Genomic DNA, 18,547 nt, shown 5'->3' on the forward strand with positions numbered 1-18,547 from the left:
TATATATATATGTGTGTGTATATATGTTAATATTATTATATAATCATATTGCATTGCTATGTTTATATATTAATATTGCATTATTATAATATAATATTAACATAATATTAATATTATATAATAATATTATGTTATTATAATAACGTAATAATAATAGTATGATTATTATCTTACACACAAGGATGTTTTATTCCAGGTTAATACATATACATTAACTTGGCAAACTAGGGTACAAAATGGGCACGGTGTCACACGGCCGATTCGACCTCCCGCGGCGGCACTGCTACCGGGTTGCCGGGCTGCGCTGCCGGGCTGGCGCTGTAACTGAAGGGTTACGGTCCAGCGGCGGTTCGCAACCTTTTGCAGCTTCGGTGCCATCAACCGTTTTGTCAAAACGCCTCGGTCCCGCCGTGATGAAAGCAAAACCCCCACATAGCGAACAAATCCTGTGAAAATTGCAAAATCGATTCATCTGTTTGAAGTGCAATGAGTTTTTTTCCATCGGGCAATGAGTTGAAGTTTCACCCGCACGACCTGTGCGTCCCGGCAGTTGCGTGTTGCTTTCACAATGTCGCTGTGTGGGACAAAATCACTTAAGCCACACGCAAGCCGGCACCTGTTCAGGAAAGGTGTTTTTGTGCTTGGCATAGTATAGAAGTGGGGTGGGGGGGAGCCAAGCAGTCCTTATTCACAGCTTTGTTTCAACATCCCTTGCTCAAATTGCTTTTTGCATCCATGGCTCACTTGCTTCAAGGGGTGGTAGGACTTAGCATGTGGTAGGAAAGTAGGGCTGGAAGGGACCTCATAAGGTCGTCTAGTCCAGCCCCCCTGCACCCAACATCAGCCAAACGTGATGGGGTAATGTTTTGGACGGTGAATTCAAAGACTGATTTATTGACATGCAGTGTTTTTTGTGTGTGTTTATATTGCAGGTGACCTACAAATGGCTCAGTTACACACTGGGGGTTCATGTCAACCAGGCTAAACAGTAAGAATTAATGCATCCCACAAGTCTTTTATTCAGTGATTCAGCCTAATTAATCGGTTTCCATTTTAAACAAAGAACAACAATCGTTTCTAGATAAAATGTGAAACCCTATGCTTTCCTAGGTACCGGGGCTACCTTCATGTAAATTGCTTTTATCTTTTAAACATTGTGATTCCTGCTAACTCAAGGGCAAATTTTGCCTAAGGGAAGCAAGAATTCAGTACGACGAATACAGCCCTGCGCTAAATAAGTGACAGAACCTGGAATAGGAGCCATGACTTAGCTCTCAGTCTTCTTATTGCTAGACTTTTTTCGTAGATTCATAGATGTTTGGGTCAGAAGGGACCGCAGTAGATCATCGACTCCAACCCCCTGCCGTAGGCAGGAATGAGCGCTGGGGTCAGATGACCCCAACCAGGTGCACGTGTAGCCGCCTCTTGAAGACCCCCAAGGTAGGGGAGAGCACCACCTCCCTTGGAAACCCATTCCAGATTCTGGTAACCCTTTCCATAAAGAAGTTCTTCCTAATGTCTAACCTAAATCTGCTCTCTGACAGTTTGTGGCCATTGTTCCTAGTTACTCCAAGGAGTGCCCTGGTAAACGGAACATCTCCTATTCCTTGCTGCCCCCTCCCCCCTGATGAATTTGTAGGCGGCAGCCTTCTCTTGCTGAGGCTGAAGAGATCCAGGTCCCCCGATCTCTCCTCATAGGTCTTTGCCTGCAGGCCCCTAACCATATGCGTGACCCTCCTCTGAACCCTCTCAAGGTTGTCCACATCCATGTTGAAGTGCAATGCCCAAAACTGGACGCAGTACTCCAACTGCAACCTGATCAGTGCTGCACAGAGGGGAAGTTTCACCTCCCTGGACTTGTTCATCATGCACCTGCTAATGCATGATAAAGTGCAGTTAGCTTTACTGATCACTTCGTTACATTGATGACTCATGGTCATCTTGGGGTCAACTATGACTCCAAGATCCCTTTCTGCTGCTGAGAAGGTCATCCCCCCAACCTGTAAGCGTGGTAGTGATTCCTTCTCCCTAGGTGCTGCACTTTGCACTTGTCTTTGTTGAATTGCATCCTATTCTGTTCTGCCCACTTTTCCAACCTGTCCAGATATGCCTGGATTTGTTCCCTACCCTCTAGTGTGTTAACTTTACCCTATAATTTGGTATCATTTGCGAATTTGGACAGAGTGCCCTCCACGTCCTCATCGAAGTCACTGAGGAAGACATTGAACAGCACAGGGCCAAGGACCGAGCTTTGTGGGATCCCACATCTTTCCATGTCGATACCGACCCATCCACCACCGCTCTGGGTGCGACCCCTAAGTCAGTTTGCCGCCCACCTGACTGTGTAATCATCTACATCACAGCCACTCAGTTTATTTATGAGACTAGGATGAGATACGGTATTGAAGGCCGCCTTAAAATTGAAGTAGATGACATCTACCTCAACTCCAGTGTCCAGTATTTTGTGACCTGGCCATAAAATAAAACAAGGTTAGTCAGGCAGGATCTACCTGCTATGAATCCGTGCTGGTTGCCCTTCAGCATTATTTTTTTTCCAATGAACTCCCACAAATGTGATCTTCAATAATTTTTTCAAAGGTTTTCCCAAGGATAAAGGTGAGACTAACTGGCCTATAGTTACCCGGATCCTCTTTCCTCCCCTTCTTGAAAATAGGGACCACATTGCCTCTTTTCCAATCCTCTGGGACCTGACTTGAGCACCACGAGTGCTCAAACAGCCATGCCAGTGGCTCTCCTATGACACTGACCCATTCCTTCAGCACCCTTGGATGAAGATCATCCGGGCCTGCTGACTTAAATACATCCAGTCCTTCCAAGTGTCTCTGCACCAAGTTGGTGCTAATAATTGGTGGGCTGGTGTCCCTTTTGTGCCTGTCAGTGATCCAGTTGTGAGATTTGTCTTGATCCGTGTTCAGGAATACAAAAGTAAAAAACTCATTAAAGATCTCAGCCTTGTCCCTCCTGTCTGTCACTAATTGCCCTAGCTTGTCCTGTACTATGCTACCCTGCACCTTCTTTTTACTTCCTATATACCTGAAGAAGGGCTTTTTGTTATCTTTAATTTTTGTTGCCAACCTAACTTCCATTTCAGCATTGGCCTTTCTGACTGATTCTCTGTAGGTGCGGGCCAAGTAGGTATACTCCACCTTGGTAGCTACCCCTTGCTTCCGCAGCCTATATGCCTCTTTTTTACCCCTAGGCTTTCCTGGATTTCCCTGTTCAGCCAAGAGGGTTTCTTGGCCCCTTTGCCTCCCTTTCCTGCTCAATGGGATTGTCTCCTTCTGCGTCCAAAGGATCACTTCCTTTAGGAACGGCCACCCTTCCTGGACTCCCATCTCACCAGTGCTCCTGTTCTTCAGTCCCCCACTAACTAATCTCCTGAGTGCACTGAAGTTAGCCTTTCTGAAGTGTAGCACTTTTGCCCTACTGATTATCTTTCCCACCCTACTCTGGATAGTGAATTCAATCAAATGATGGTCACTGTCCCCTAAGTTACTTGTGTCTGTAGATCCCCCACCAGATCATCCCCTGTAGCCAACACCCAGTCCAGTAAGGTGTTTCCCCTAGTGGGACCATATACCTCCCATAGGTGAAGGTCCTGTATGCAGGTTAAGAACCTATGTGAACAGTTGGATCTAGCTGACTGCTCCTCCCAGCAGGGTAGTTTAGGTCACCCATGACAACCATCTCCCTTGACCGTACGGCCTCTGAGAGCTATCTTGAAAATTCCAGGTCCAACTCATCCTCCTGATGTGGCGGTCTGTAGTAGACCCCAACTACCAAGTCCCTTTTCCCCCCGACCCCCTTGTATTCTGATCCACAATACTCCCTTTTCCCCCAACCCCCTTGTATTCTGATCCACAATACCTCAATTTGTCCCTCCTGTGATCCCATCTTGATTATGGCAGATGTATATTGCTCCTTAATGCAAAGAGCAACACCCACCCCCCTTTTTCCCTGTTCTATCCCATCTGTACAACCTATAGCTCTCAATGCTAACTGCCCAATCATGAGTAAGATCCCACCAGGTTTCAGTTAGGCTAACCAAGTCGAAATTCTTGTTCGCAAGCAGGGGTGCGAGTTCCTCTGCTTGTTCCCCATGCTCCTAGCATTAGTATAGAGACACTTAAGCCCCCCAGTTGGCTAATGCTGGTATTTTTTTTTGTTTCTGCGTAGGATGCTGTATGACTACGTAGAAAGGAAGAGAAAGGAGAGTTCAGGAGCTCAGCTACATGTCACCTATTTAGTGGCAGGAAATCTCGTTCAGAATGGATATATTGTGAGTGCTCACCCCCCTCAGTCATGTATAATGAGTTCTTTGCTTTTCCGTGTTTTATTCTGTTCACTGTTTGTGGGGGGAATCTCCATTACTCTTTGTTTCCAGTGGTGCCCACAAGGTGTTAGGTTTTGGGCAGACACAAAAAAAGGCATCGCTTTTGTCACTAAAAAATTGGAATTTAAAACAGAAATAACAGACAGTAGAAGGGAGGGAGATTGTCTGTGGTTTGACAGTAAAGTGTTTGATAACAAAGCTCCATTGTGGGACAACTTTTTCTGTTTTATTGGTAAATATATCCTGTCCCCAATTTATCTTTCAATCCTAGCATTATTAACTGGCTCATTTGATGTAGGTGGCATTGTTCAAGTCTGCCTTCAGGAAATATTTGAATAGGTAGAGAGAGTAGTGATCACTCAGGAATAGGGTGTGATGTGATGGGAAAAGGTATGGAATCTATTTAGGGAGAAGAAATGGACAAATAATGTCATTGTCAGAATTGAGGGACAGAGGTGAGGTGACATGACAAGACAAGAGCTGAAAGTATATGGGAGGGTACCTTTACAAAGGATCTTGGTTTAGAAGATGAGAAGTGGTAAGTGATGGAACAGGGAGGGTCTGTGGAGATATTGGCATAGGTTAGTTTTAAATCACTTTGATTCAAATCCTCATTTTAGCCGGATTGAAATTAGCCATTGGGAAACTCAGTAAATTTATATAGATTGTAATATCTTTTCCCCCAACTCATTCTTGTTAGAGTAGCCATTAAACCATGTTGATTTGCAGCTGAATGCATCCATTACACCAGGGGTGTAATATACAGCCTGTGGGCCAAATCCAACCTGCCAAGGAATTCTGTTCAGCCTGTGACGGGTCCCTCAGCCCTGCCCAGCCCAGGCTTGTGGGGTGGCATTGTGGCGGCCAGACTTGGTTTCCTGGCAGCCCCTGTGGCAGTGGCTTACTCTGTCCAGCTGCCGCTGCCAGTGTCACTGCTGGTGTCCCTGCCACCGCCACTGTACCCAGCCATTTCTGCCCTGCACCTGCACCGGTGGGAGCAGACAGAGCAGGCAGGAGACTGGCCTGGGACCCCCATGGGCAGGGTAAACTCGGACGGATGGACTGGGGCCATGGGCAGGCGGGGAGTGGCATCCAGGAGCAGGATGGGCAGGCAGGGGCCTGGGCTAGGATCACAGGGTGGTGACAATGTGGGGTTGGGGCAGGACTGCAGTCTGCTCCCTGCATGTTTCTACCCACTGAACTGGTACTCGCTGCAGGAACATGAGGGGAGCAGAAAGGATCAGTTCTCTTCCCCCAGCCCTGGCCCACAATAGCTCACCAAAACTCCTTAAGTGGCCCTCCAGTCGGAATAATTGCCCTCCCCTGCCTTTATACTACATCTTGTCCTTTTAGCTATATCTTTGCACATTTACGTAAGTGATTATTCATCTCCACCTGCTTTCTTAATTTTGTAATTTTTTTATCATATCTGAAAATGGTGGGTAGCACATTATGTGGCTGTTTTCCCCTTATTATTTATGTCAAGCTGTATTTGGAATTCAATTAAAAATTGTCTCTGTTAAATAAAATCTTAATACTGGTGGAGACATAAGAAAAAAATTGTAAGTTTATCAAAACAAATATGTATTTAAGCCTGATTATTAAACAAAGGAAATGTTAGCTGTAGTTAGCAGATCAGTGAATTGTTTCTGGTCACTATAGGTCAGATTTTTAAAAGGTATTTAGATACCTAAAAATCCAAAATTAAATTTCTTGTGGTAACTTAGTACCCAAGTCAGGCATCCAGCTTCCAATGAAAATCCAACTAGGCATTGGATTTAAGCATCTAAAGATGCAAATACCTTTGAAAATAGGGCCTCGTGCCCTTCATGGTTTTGAAACTAATAGCTCTTATTCATTCTCTCCTGCTTTTTATTCATCGCGCAAATATGTTTCTGAACTCTGAATATACTGGTTTACAGGAAAGCAGTATTTTCTCTGGCCTGTCTTGCTAAACTGAAACCAAGAGTAATTAAAGCAAAGTATTTTGAAAATATAAACTTGGAAAAGTGTAAATACCAGCCTTTGTTCCATTGTAAAGGCTGAAAATAATAGGTATTTACTCGTATTCTGTGAAATTTGTGGTATTTTTATAAACCTAGATTGGACCTCAGAAGTTAAAATTGTCTTTGCTTTGATTCTCATGTGCTATGCTAACTTGTTACAATTCAGGGATGACTTCTTGGAGCAGTATATAATTTTAAATGCATTTGAAAATAATTTTAATAACAGAGTAAGTTTTCAGAGGGACAGATAGGGAGGGTGCTTGTGAAGACTGGAGCTGAGGCAACTTATGCATCAAGAAGGGCAAGGAGTACTGGGGTCTGAGCAAGAGTTCTAGCTGAAGGAATTGAAGGGAAAGGATGGGCTTTAGAAAGGTTATGGAGGAAGAAATTTCCAGTTTTGGAATAACTGGAATTTGTGAGACCATTTTGATGTGGAGGAGATTAATGTGAGCCTCATACTTTAGATTAAAACACTTTTCTTAATTTGAGTGTTAATTTGACAAACCTGCAATGCAGGCTCCTTTCAGTAGGGGTAGCTGCAGAGCTAAAGATTGCGCATTCAGTGGAAACAACTCATTGCAGTTATCTTTTCATGGCATCTTGCTTTATTTATTGTATCCTCCCTTACCATTATCACTCCTTTGTTACCTTTTCCAACCCTCAGTGGGTAGCTCAGACTGCTGCTGTTACTATTCTCAGCTCTTGGGCTGATAGAGGGGGTTTTTATAGAGGCCTTGCACTTTGATTGCTGGTTTGTGTGCACCAGTTGAGCACACAACTGATGAATGCTGTCAGGCGTAATTCTCTTTGTTTCAGTTGCTGTCTGATTTAAGAAAGTAATCCAGGTGTACACACACAAGATAGCAAAATGGGAATGCCATTCTCGTTGGAGGCATGGCCTCTGCCTGCTAGCTGAATGTTTCACATTTCTCACTGTCTGCACTGCAGATAAAACCAGGGTGACTAACATTGCCATAATCTTAAATACTTAGAGCTAATATGGACCAGTGAAGCAGGTTTATTCCTGGCACAGCCTATGTCTCAGCTCTGTTAGCTTCTCAACACCTCCTGTGTGCTAGCTAGCCCATTTTTAGCTAACCTCTTGGTGCTAGGGGTACAGGTCAGAGTACAGATCAGACCTCAGGAGAATAATGCGAGTTAGTCTTTCAGTAGAAACTCTGATCAAGTCCTGTGGTCCTTGTGAATCTGCATAAAGTACATTCAGCCCTCTTAAAAATTTTGAGACCTCTAGTGTATTATTTTTGATATATGATGATAAATTGTCTTTTATTTCCAGTGCCACAAGGTAGCAGTAGTGAGAGAAGATAAGCTGGAAGGTAAGTGAGTTCAGGAATTATGTGTTTACCTTGTTTTTTTTTCCTCGAGGGAAACAATAATGCAACTAAACCTAAAATCTTGCCAAGGGCTCATAAAGACTTCAGCTGCTTTAATCAAATTGTTTGGTTAAGGTGTGTACTTTTTATTAGATTTTTTTTTTCCTGTAACCGTTAAAAAGTGAGTACCCAGCTAAAGAACTTCACAAGCTTGTAATTTATTAATGGGTTTTTATATAGCACTGCTTTTATTGAATGCCTGTCACAGATAGGCAGTTCCTCCAGATTCAAAAGCAGTAATTAACCATGCACAGCAACACCTCATAAGGCTTTTTTTTTTTTTTTTTTGATGACAAAGAAAGTATACCGAATCTAATGATGAAACCACAGGGGAAGCTTGGTTAGCATGTAGATACCCTTTGATAGGGCACTGGACTAATAGTTTTGTGCATGGGGAAAATGTAGTTTGGATCTTCCTTAGCCTTAAATGACTGGGATATTACTTAACATCACCTCTGAAATACCCCTCATCCCAAGGGTGGTGAGATGCCACTATATTTGATTGTGAAGCTGCTGCTCCATTTGCTGTTGGTCATTCACCCAAGTTTCTGGGCTTCATGAGACAACTGATCTGAACCAACTCCCCTCTATGACTGTGGGCTGTAAGGGATTTTCAGATCCTGTCCTTGACATCCGAAAGCATACCAATATTTAGTAATGCATTGGAAGTTGTAAGCCCCTCAGTATTAGCAAGCAAGCTTTGCTAAACAGGCTTCTATAATTTTGCTGTTGAACTTCAGAACTTAAGTCTAATGTGGATTTCCCATACCCATTTTTGTTCTGTATAGGTTCCTGTACTGTGATCATGATACCATATGTCTTCCAGTAGCACGTGACAGTGTCTAACACCTGTTGTATGTTTCTTTTATCCACTTCCCTGTGGGAGAAATTTATACACACTGAAGTGTTTTATCGTGATGGTGGTCATATTTGTATTTTTACTAAAGAAACCAGGTCATGTGTGCCTTGCCTTTGGGTGTGGAAGATGATGGTATCTACTAGGGTTCACAGTCTAGCATGAGAAATAACACAAATAGTAATCATAGTACCTAGGAGACCCAGGTATTGACTAGAACCTCCTTGAGCCAAATGCGGTAAAAACACTGAACAAAAGGATGGTTCCTGCTTTTGCAGTCTAAGTACAAGATTCAAGGCAACAGATGGGAGAGTACAAGGAAACTGTGTGTCAGCCTTCTGGACAGAGAAAGCTGTCTCCCACATAGATAAGCTTTATTCCCAGGGCTGAAATTTTTGATTTGCTGTCTAATGGAGCAGAGTTGTCCGCCAGGATCCTCCTCTAAGTGTGGGATGTCCTTTGGGATCTTCTGGGTCCATGCTAGTGAAAACTTGGATGATATGGACTGGGATCTCAAGCTTGACTGGTAGTTGTCATTGTACAGATTGGAGAACCGGTACTGTGTGGTCATGAGTCCACTAGCCTGAATTCTTAGTGGGCAGGTTAAGACTAGAGAATGCTGCATACAACACTGTAGATATCCAGCAAGCTACTATTCAACATTTCTAATAACTGGCTGCTTGCAGATTTGGGGGAACATTCCCCCCCACACAGCACTTTAGTTTAAACTCAGCACACTCCCACACCGAGCCCACCACGTGCCCATAAGAGGCGGCGCGTTAGTTGCATCCAGCTTTCCTAATGTCGGTAGAGATTTTGCATTTTAATGAGGTTTTTTGGCGCTTTTATCTAATAGCTGTTTGAATCAGCTTTAGCTTCAAGTGCCAAAAAGCCCCACTGAAGCGCCTGATCTATACAAGCTCTCTGGAGCTGGGTTGAAGTAACACGCTGCTGCTTCCAGTAGAGCATTTTGAGGGGTGGGGGGAATGTTCCATGTCTGTCATCACACTCTTGAGACTGGTCAAAGTGTAGGGCTGGAAGGTCCTGCCAGCTTTCCTCTTGGTTTGCAAAAACCATGCTAATAAAGGACTTTCCTCTTCATTTTCAGCAATGAAGTCTAAGCTAGCCACAATCGCCAGTGTGCATGTCTACAGCATTCAGAAAGCTTTGCTGAAGGACAGTGGGCCTCTCTACAACACTGACTATGATATTATCAAGACAAACCTGCAGAACTGCAGCAAGTGAGTTGCATAGTACACTCTCATGGCCATTCCTTTTGAACCTTTTTTCTTGGTTACAGTTTGTGAATGTAATGGTGGTGAGAGAAGCAAGGCTTTTTTAGTGACCTCTTATTGTTGGGGGATATGGTTGAGATGTACTTATTTCCACACTGCAACCAGCTGCATTGTTGGGAGATAGGGTTGAGATGCATTTCCATACTGCTTTTCATCAATCCAAATCAGCAGGTGAAAGAATGAGTCTATTATAAGAACATAAGAGTAAAAGGGCCACCTGAGTCATCAGGTCAGACAGTTGTCAGGTGGAGACTCCTTGCCAGGCCTCTTTGGGAACTACCGTTCTCGCATTCACACACTTCTGTTTCACTACTCCCTGCACATGTCTGTACATGTGCTTTAATGCGCAGTAGCTTATTTTGCTGCACATTAAAGCATCACAGTTACGCTAATGTCCAGTAAAATAGGCTACTGCACCTACGTGTCGCTTAAAAACCATGCATATTCATTACAGTTAGTGCAGCCTAATGCACATTGCTTTAGTACCTCACATTGGAGGTACTAAATTTAATTCATTTTAGGCATGTGTAGACTCACCCCCTGCTGTGTACTTGGGTGATTTGCTGTTTAGAGCAAACTTAGTTTATATGGTGGTAGCTGACAGCTCAGTGAAATCCTTTAGAGATTTTGCTGTGTCTGGTCTCTCGTATGTAGAAGGCACTTGGATTCTGAGATGGTAAGTAGCTATACAGAACCCTGAAATAAATGCTTTAAAGTATTCATTGCCATAACTGCTCTTTTGTAATCAACATCTTAGGACAGGAGTGTCAAATGTATGGCCCGTGGGGTGGATCCAGCCTGCAGAACCATTTTGCGTGGCCTGCCAGTAGTCCAGTCAGCTTCAGGAAGTTGGGAAGCTTGGCCTGTGCAGAATTTGGGATCTTTGGACCTTGCCCAAGTACAACCGCAAGCTGCTGTCTGAGCACGGTCCCACAATGCTGCAAGCCCCTGGACCTGACAGCATAGCAGATGCTGGAGAGTTCTGGTCAAATCAAAAATTGTTTGGCTGTTCCTGTTGTTCCCGTCTCTTGGGACTCACCCTAGTGGTGACATCTCTACCTTTCTGATTACAAAAATGCAGAAGGCTTAGGCAGCGTAAATTTTGAAACATCTTTTTGTGTTTTAGGTTTCTGCTTGGGCTTGCAGCTGAATTTTTCCACCTGGTGTAAACAACACAGCATGTAATTCACAAATGACTCAGCCGCTTCTCTCGTCTATCAGTGCAGCTTCTTAACGTGTGGTCTAATTGGAGTAAATTCAGACTCTATGCCCTCTTTCTAAAATCTTTATTAAATCTACCCATGGGCTTGGGTGGAGTCCCCATAACCCCTACAAGCCCTCCTTTGCTTCAGCAAAATGATTAAGCTGCTTAGCCTTGCCTGTTGTGCTTCTTTGTGTTTCCCTGCTCTAGGTACCTGTCCATTACCTCTTGCCTTGCATACTGGTTATAAGCTCTGAGGTTGGGACTTATGTTCTGTTGTGTGTTTGTACACTACTAACCCAGTAGGGACCTATTTCAGGCTCCTAGGTACTATGGAAATCTAAACAATGATAGGTTTTAATATGCACGCAGCAAGTGTTGCATGGATCTGTCAGTATGAATACTATCCTCTACCTGTTTGGTCCCATCCAAAACTTACCAGAGTCATTGGGAGTCTTTCCTTTGATTTTGGTGGGTCTTGGGTCAAGCTCTGTAAGAAATAGCTGCACTGCTGTGGTGTCCTTGAAATGCAAACCTAGGCAGCAGCCTCAGCACTGTTAGGGCAGAACTCCAGCACATGGAATAGTAGCACTTGCTTGTTGATGTAAATTGCTGCAAAAGCATCCAAGGTCAGTGATTAAGGGGTTGTGTTTGAGCAAATGAATGATGCTGGGTTACACATTGTTTCAAGAGGTTTGGAGATGGCAGCAAAAGCCTGGTAGGTGTATGGTTGTGGTATTTTACATGATTGCAGGCAATTTCAAGGTGGAAAGAAATGAATGGTATCTTTCACCTCTGCTCCAGTGTCCTTTGTCAAGTCCATTTCAGACCACTCTAGTGGGAGATGACGGCCTGCCAATCGGAATTTGTTCAGAAACTATTTTTCTGTACTTGAGTCTGCAAGTATTTTGAATGTCCAACCATTGCAAGAAGGTAGGAGTATTTGTTGCAGCAGGGATGGTTCAGGGATTTTGCAAGAAACAAAGTTTATTTGCTAACACCTTTGTTGGACCAACTGCCTGAAACTTTGTCCAACATCATCCTCAACTCTACGATTGATCCGGTAAAAGACCTCACCAAATAAACCTTGTTTCTCTGAACCATTTGAATGTTCTGGTTTTGCCTCCCCTGGCTCATTGGGTTGTGAGGCTGGACTGCTACACCAAAGATAGGATTTCCTAATATTTTAGAAGATCAGGTGAAAATATTATTGATGCTGAAAGCCCTGGAGAGTGATCTGCTGAGAATGTATGTGTAACCAAGTTAGGAATAAAATTGAACTGGTTGCACCCCTGGTGGGAGGACATGTTTCTTTTTCCTCAATAAAATTTTGAACAGTTTGTTTTATATTTTAGTACTCCAGTCCCTTCTGGCATGTTCAGCTGCTCTTTTCAGCATGGTATTTCTACCTCTGCCATACCGTGCCAGATTTTTCTTGCCCCGCTCACAAATGAAATTGCTCCTTTTCCTGTAACGTTATAGTCTAGAATCAGTGTCAAATGCAAGTCAAACACCACCAGGGATGGAAATGAAGGTGGAAAATAAGATGCAAAGGCACTAATTCATGTTTTTACTCTGTCACGCAGGTTTAGTGCTATTCATTGTGCTGCTGCAGTCCCCAGGACGCTGGCTGAAGTTTCTCAAGCTCACACATCTGCACAGATTGATTCCCAGACTCCAAATGACATGCAGGTAGCCAGCGTGCCTGTCACCAATGGTCAAGTACCTTCCACTGCTAAACAGGCTTCCCAGCAGCCCAAAGGGATCATGGGAATGTTTGCTGCAAAATCATCTTCCAAGTCCCAGGATACACATAAAGAAACTAAGCCAGAATCTAAAGAGACAATAGGTGTAAGTTATCTCAATATCCTTTGGTGGGTTATAGTCTCACCTATCTAGTCTTTCTTCTCCAGTGTAAATGGACTTTATCAGCTGTAGTTTCTTCCCATTTATTCTAGTTCTAGTTTTGCTGTCAACTGAGAATTCTTAATCCCGCTTCTTAGGTCGTATAATTGGCAATGTCAATTGGTCAGCCATGACTTGAAGCAAATTGGGGTATGACTGCCTAGGCTACAATACGGTAGAAAAGGCCTGGGCAGGGTTATAATGGGCCATGAGCTAATTATGAGTCAACAATGTGCTGCTATTGCAAAAAAAGCCAGCAGTGTATTGGGCAGCGTTAACAAAAGTGTCACCTGCAAGTCCCGGGGATTGACTACTTCCTATGACGGTGACAGTCTGCTCTTCTCAGTGCTGCTGAGTCACGGGATGGGTCAAGTGCACTCCTCTTTTAAGAGGAGTGTAGCGGTTGCCAGACCAGGACATGCTGCCTGTTTTAGACTGATTAGGGAGCCCTAATGCAGGGGAGAGTGCAGAGGGTGGTTTTACCTGGGGGCCCCCACCACGGCATTCCTAAGGGGGACCTCATGGCACCCTGGTTGAGAACCACTACCCCACGTGGAGTACTGTGGCCAGTTCTGGGCACCACATTTGAAGGAAAAAGTGAACCACTTGGAGGGAGTGCCGAGGAGAGCAACAACAACGATTAGAGCTCTGGGTAACATGACATACAGAGAAAGGTTGGAAGAACTGGCATTGTTTTGTCTGCAGAAGATAACTGAGGGGGAATACATGAAGGCTGATTATAAAGACCACTGTGACAGACTATTCTCTGGCTGAGAGGGCAGGATCAGAAATAACATATTTTCATTGGAAAAAAGAAAGTTTATGTTGGATATTAGGAAGAGATTCCTAACTATGAGGGTGGCCAACACTAGAAAAGATTACCTAGGGAGGTTGTGGAGAGCAGGTTAGATAAACCCTTGTCTGCATTTGTTTAGATAGGAATGATCCTGGCTTGAGCAGCTGGTTGAACTAAATAACCCCCTGAAGGTCCTGCCAGCCCTATTTTTGTATTTTTTTTTTTTTTCTTTCTGTAGATGCATGTTGAAGACTAAGGGAGCTGGGAATTCATTTCCCTTTAAGTGTCAGTGAGATCGAGCTGTCTAACTCTTACATGCTTTTGAAATGTCTCACCTGGAAGAATGTAGCAGATGAATTAACTTGTAAAAGGGCTCAGTTAATTCTCCAGCATGCACTTAATCTTTGGGCTCTCTCTTTCTGTCTGTTACTGCGAATTGAAGACCTGGTGTTTTGTGAGAAAAGCACTTGTTTGCTGGGCACTAATGGGAATTCCAGCTACTTATTTCATAAATGCTATTGAACAGTCATCAGATGGGAATGATTTTGACATGTTAGCAATCCTCTGGTTTGTCCGGTTCCCGTAATGGAGAAATTCAAGTGCCTGTGGGTTCTCATAAATCTGTGGATTCAAGGCACATGGCATTTTTTAAAAATAAAAACAGTCTATATTTGTGAATTCTGTGTGTCCAGAAAGTGCAGTATCGTGTGTTTGGGGTTTTTTTTGATGGATTCATAGTGCCAGTTTGTTGGTGGCGTTGTTTTGCTACTTGTTTTTGCTAGGAACTTAGCTATATGCATGTGCTTGACAGTTTCTCTCTTATTTTTACTCCCAGGTGTCTACAGCAAGCAGCAAACCACCAGCAAAAGGAAATACAATGAGCAACTTTTTTGGAAAAGCTGCCATGAGTACGTATTATATAAACATGTTCCTGTTTGCAGAAATAGTGGTGGTATAGTGTCAGCTAAGCATAGCAGAGATTGACTGTGGGATGTTACAACCTCTTTGCTTTAGCTAAATAACAGGCAGCATTAATAAAAGACGGTCAGTACCTGGTTTTTAATGTATTGTTTTTGTTGGTATGTAAAAAGAAAAAAAAAAAAATTAAATATCAAGATAAAGCCTTGGTCTGTCTGTCAGTCTGTCTCTTTTTTTTTTTTTTATCTTCTTTCCTGTAATTTTCCATATTCTTTATTTTGCCCCCTGAAGTCAAGGTGGTCAGTTTTTCTGTAGGCTGCCCCAGAGTAGGCAGTGAATCAGCACGTAATTCTAGGCAAAATTCAGAGAATTGTAGTTGGAGTGTTTTCATACTAGAAACTTTCAGGGTGAAGATCACTGTAAGCTGTTGTGCTTGTCCCACAGATTAGCCCAGGAAGACTTCTTAGCATATAAGATACCTCACTTTAAATTGAGTATATTTGGCTGGAGGACTCACTTTATGAAAATGTTTGACAAAACTTGCTTGTGCAAAGCGCATTAATAATAATGATTTGGGCCAAAAAGCAAATGAGGAGGATAGAGTTGCATGTGGAATGAGCTAATGAGCTGAAAAGAAAGCAAGAAGTGATTGCAAGGCTTTCTTCAAGTCTACTTGTAGTAAGAAAAGCAAGAGGATTCAAGATGTGACTGGAATGAAGTAGGCGATGGTGTTATTTCAGTGAAAGAAATCTGTTCAGTTTTGCAGAGAACAAGATCCTGCCTTGATGATGATGGCGTTAGCTTTCTGCATAGGGTTCGTTTCCACATAATAGAGGGTGGTGACTAATTTAAGAGCAGTTGTTACCACTAATCCAGTTAATTCTTAATATCTACAAAGAATCAAGACAGTTTTCTCTTTCAGATTTTCCTCTTCTGTTGCTACATGTCAGGGTTTTTTCTTTTTTTCTTTTTTGGCCTCCTTAGAAGTGTTAGGTGTTGGCTACAGCAAGGACTGGGGATTTTGACTTTGGTGTGCCAGTGCTTCTGCTGGGACTAAAACCAGTAGGCTCTGGGCTAAAGGCATTTGCCCCTCTGCTCAGGTTCAGACTGATTGCCATGTTTGGAGTCAGGAAAGGATTTTACCCCATGGTCAGATTGGCCCAGGTGGTGATAGGTTTTGTCTTCCTCTGTAGCAGGGGGCATGGTTCTCTTCTTTAAATCTCTCAAGCATTTTCTAATGATCCTTGCAGCAGTAGGCCACTGGCTGCATTGTTCCCCTTCTTTACGTGTGGCAGGATAGGGTGTTATGCCTTGTGGTTGTATTGGGGTTGACTGTGCCATTTGGCTGATAGGTTATATTATGGATTGCTGTAGGATGGTTTGCATAGGGGTGATCCTGCATCAGGCGGAGGGTTAGACTAGATGGCCTCTGGTCCCTTCAAGCCTGACTCTTCTATGATTCAGTGAAAATAAACAAGTTCTAAAAATCAGGGGAGCCAGAATAAAGCCAAAAATGTGCCATGGTATGCACCATGTTCCTCTAGTACAGGTCTCCTGTGGATACACTCTATCAAGGATACTTGGGAGCAACATGGCCAGAAATGTGGATGTTCAGGTAGATAGAAAAGGAGTGTGGGGCTGGTTCCAGGAGGAGGACTTAGCTGCATCAGAAGTCTCCCCTAGCCTCATTTCAAGTCTCTGACAGAGATGAGTGAAGGTTGAGTCCTTTGCCACTGGTCCTAATAGGCTTCTGCCATTCATGGTCTTGTTATACGGTACCTAAGATATTCATTTTGCTTGAAACCCTGTTAGATGAAGCATCCTGATTCAGGATGAACCAAGGAAAGAGTCCCAGACAGGCCATGTTGTTAAGCCTGGTGGCAGCTTCGATGCTGTTGTGCACAAGGAATTGTTGATTCCATAGGTGAATACTTATCTTTCCTGAGACACTCCATTGTAGGGTCCAACTGGATTTGTTTCTTTGCACTTCTGAGCAGTGCACTTTTAAGGCTGAGCAAAGTCAAGGGTGTCAATGTTCTGAGACCACTTTAGCAAGCTGATTAACACTATCTCGCTGTTTCCTTCCATAACCCCTTCGGCATAAACCCATTTATTGTTTCTTGTCCTGCACTTGGTGTATAAGAGCTTTGAGGAAAGGGCTACCTTTTTGTGTTTGTGAAGCACCCAGTGCACCAGGGTTCTGGTCCTTGTCTGGGGCTCTTGGGTGGTACAGTAATGACTGCAGTGGCCTGTAGTTGTGTGTGAGGGTTTGAAGTGGTGCTTTTTGGTATTCCTTGAGTAAATGATTGCTCATGAATGCGAGGGACCAGAATTGATGGCCCAAGATGCCCTTTCTAGTCTGTAACAATTGTTGGCTGCTGTATCACTGTATGGAGATTACACACAGTGTGGTCTGCTTTTCCTCACCTCAGGTTCTGCTGTCTCTGTGTTGGCTCATGCCTGACCAGAGCTTGGACTTGGGTAGCTGTGTACTAAGGATGAACCCAGTTCATAGGAAAACATTGAAGATTTGACTAGAGTGGAGGTGCTCATCCCTGGGCTGGATAAGAGGCACAAAGTTGGTCTGCAGGCTTCAGCCTGTGTGGAGTTGGTCCACAGGTGTTATCCAGTGCACTGGCCCAGCCCCTCATGCTGGATCTGGCTACATGCTCACGTGACCCTGTGTGCCTGGATCTGGCCATGCACTGGCCCAGCCCTGCATGTCCAGATCTGGCCTAGTGCCAATACAGTCTAGCCCCCAGGGCCATATACTGCCCACAGTGCTTTCCATGGGTCCAGAAAATGTGCAGCAATGGAATACAAATGAATGCCATCACCATTCCCCTGCTCCCAGATTTCGAGCCCAGCCCTGCAGGCTGATGACATGGCTCCAGGGGCCAGATCTGGGGGCTCCATAGACCCCAGGTTGAGCACCACCAGACTAAAGCAATGGAGCGGCTTGTGCCTGCTGCTTCACCTGCAGTGTTGTCGTTCATTGCTTGTTCATACTTGCGTTCTTCGCAGTCCATGCTGATTAATCCATGTACATGCTTCCTTTTGCTAATATTATTCACAGATAAACTCAAAGCGAGCTCTGAGTCTGAACAGGCAAAAGAAGAAAGAGAAGTAACCAAGCCTTCAGTTCCTGCAGCAGAACCAAAATTGCTACCCACTACAACAGTGGAGAAACCTGGGAAGAAAACAGAGCCTGTTAAAATTCAGAAAAAGGACAGAAAAAGGTACAGCAGTAATTCTCAACGTGTGATTGAGCTGTTTGCTGACAATGTGCAGAGTCCCTGGTCGCATGGTGCTGACTCAAGTCCTTATTTCCAGCTACCAAAGTTGCATTGAAAGCAGCTAAAACTGCATTAAATTTCTTTCCTAGTGTGTCTTTGGCCTAAAGGCAATTGCTGTAGATACTGCATGACCATTATGTAGTTGCAGATGGGAAGGGATGTGGATCAGGAGTGGTGACATTCTATGAAGCAGTCTTTCTATTGAATTGGTGCCCCCACTGAACAAACTTGATGAATCATGAGACCAATGTGGTGGGGGTGACTTAGGGGCTGGCAAAAGCCTCTGCATGGCAGTGTGGATTTATATTCCCAGTTTTATATGTACAGACAGTTTTCAGCACATGGAGTTCTGGAGTTGGTGCAGCTGATGTATTTCTGCTTCATAAGACACTGATTTACTTGGGCTGATGTTCCAAGTAAAATTAAGTGCAGTCCTGTGTTTTCAATCCAACCCAAACTGACAGAGACCAAAAATCATTATAGCTCGATAGTTGTTTGGTAGCCTATTAATTGGTGGTCTCACTTG

At 43.8% G+C, this 18,547-nt stretch overlaps 1 protein-coding gene across 7 annotated transcripts in view; it reads left to right on the top strand.

Annotated features, from left to right (window-relative positions):
* Window positions 1-213: 213 nt before the first annotated feature.
* Window positions 214-18,547, top strand: part of POLD3 (DNA polymerase delta 3, accessory subunit) — a 35,546-nt gene continuing 17,212 nt past the window's right edge. For 2 of the 7 annotated variants that reach the window (XM_014522007.2, XM_025209379.1), the window contains exons 1-7: window positions 219-988; window positions 4,198-4,300; window positions 7,658-7,697; window positions 9,719-9,851; window positions 12,693-12,957; window positions 14,643-14,715; window positions 17,802-17,964. In XM_014522007.2, coding sequence (XP_014377493.1) covers window positions 900-988; window positions 4,198-4,300; window positions 7,658-7,697; window positions 9,719-9,851; window positions 12,693-12,957; window positions 14,643-14,715; window positions 17,802-17,964 — 866 coding nt within the window. In that variant the 5' untranslated portion in view covers window positions 219-899. Of the gene's footprint in view, window positions 989-4,197; window positions 4,301-7,657; window positions 7,698-9,718; window positions 9,852-12,692; window positions 12,958-14,642; window positions 14,716-17,801; window positions 17,965-18,547 lie in introns of all 7 variants that reach the window. The other 5 variants (XM_014522009.2, XM_025209378.1, XM_025209376.1 and 2 more) reach the window with 5 other exon arrangements.

Source organism: Alligator sinensis, unplaced genomic scaffold (genome assembly GCF_000455745.1).
Source record: "Alligator sinensis unplaced genomic scaffold, ASM45574v1 scaffold594_1, whole genome shotgun sequence".
NCBI classification, from domain to species: domain Eukaryota; kingdom Metazoa; phylum Chordata; order Crocodylia; family Alligatoridae; genus Alligator; species Alligator sinensis.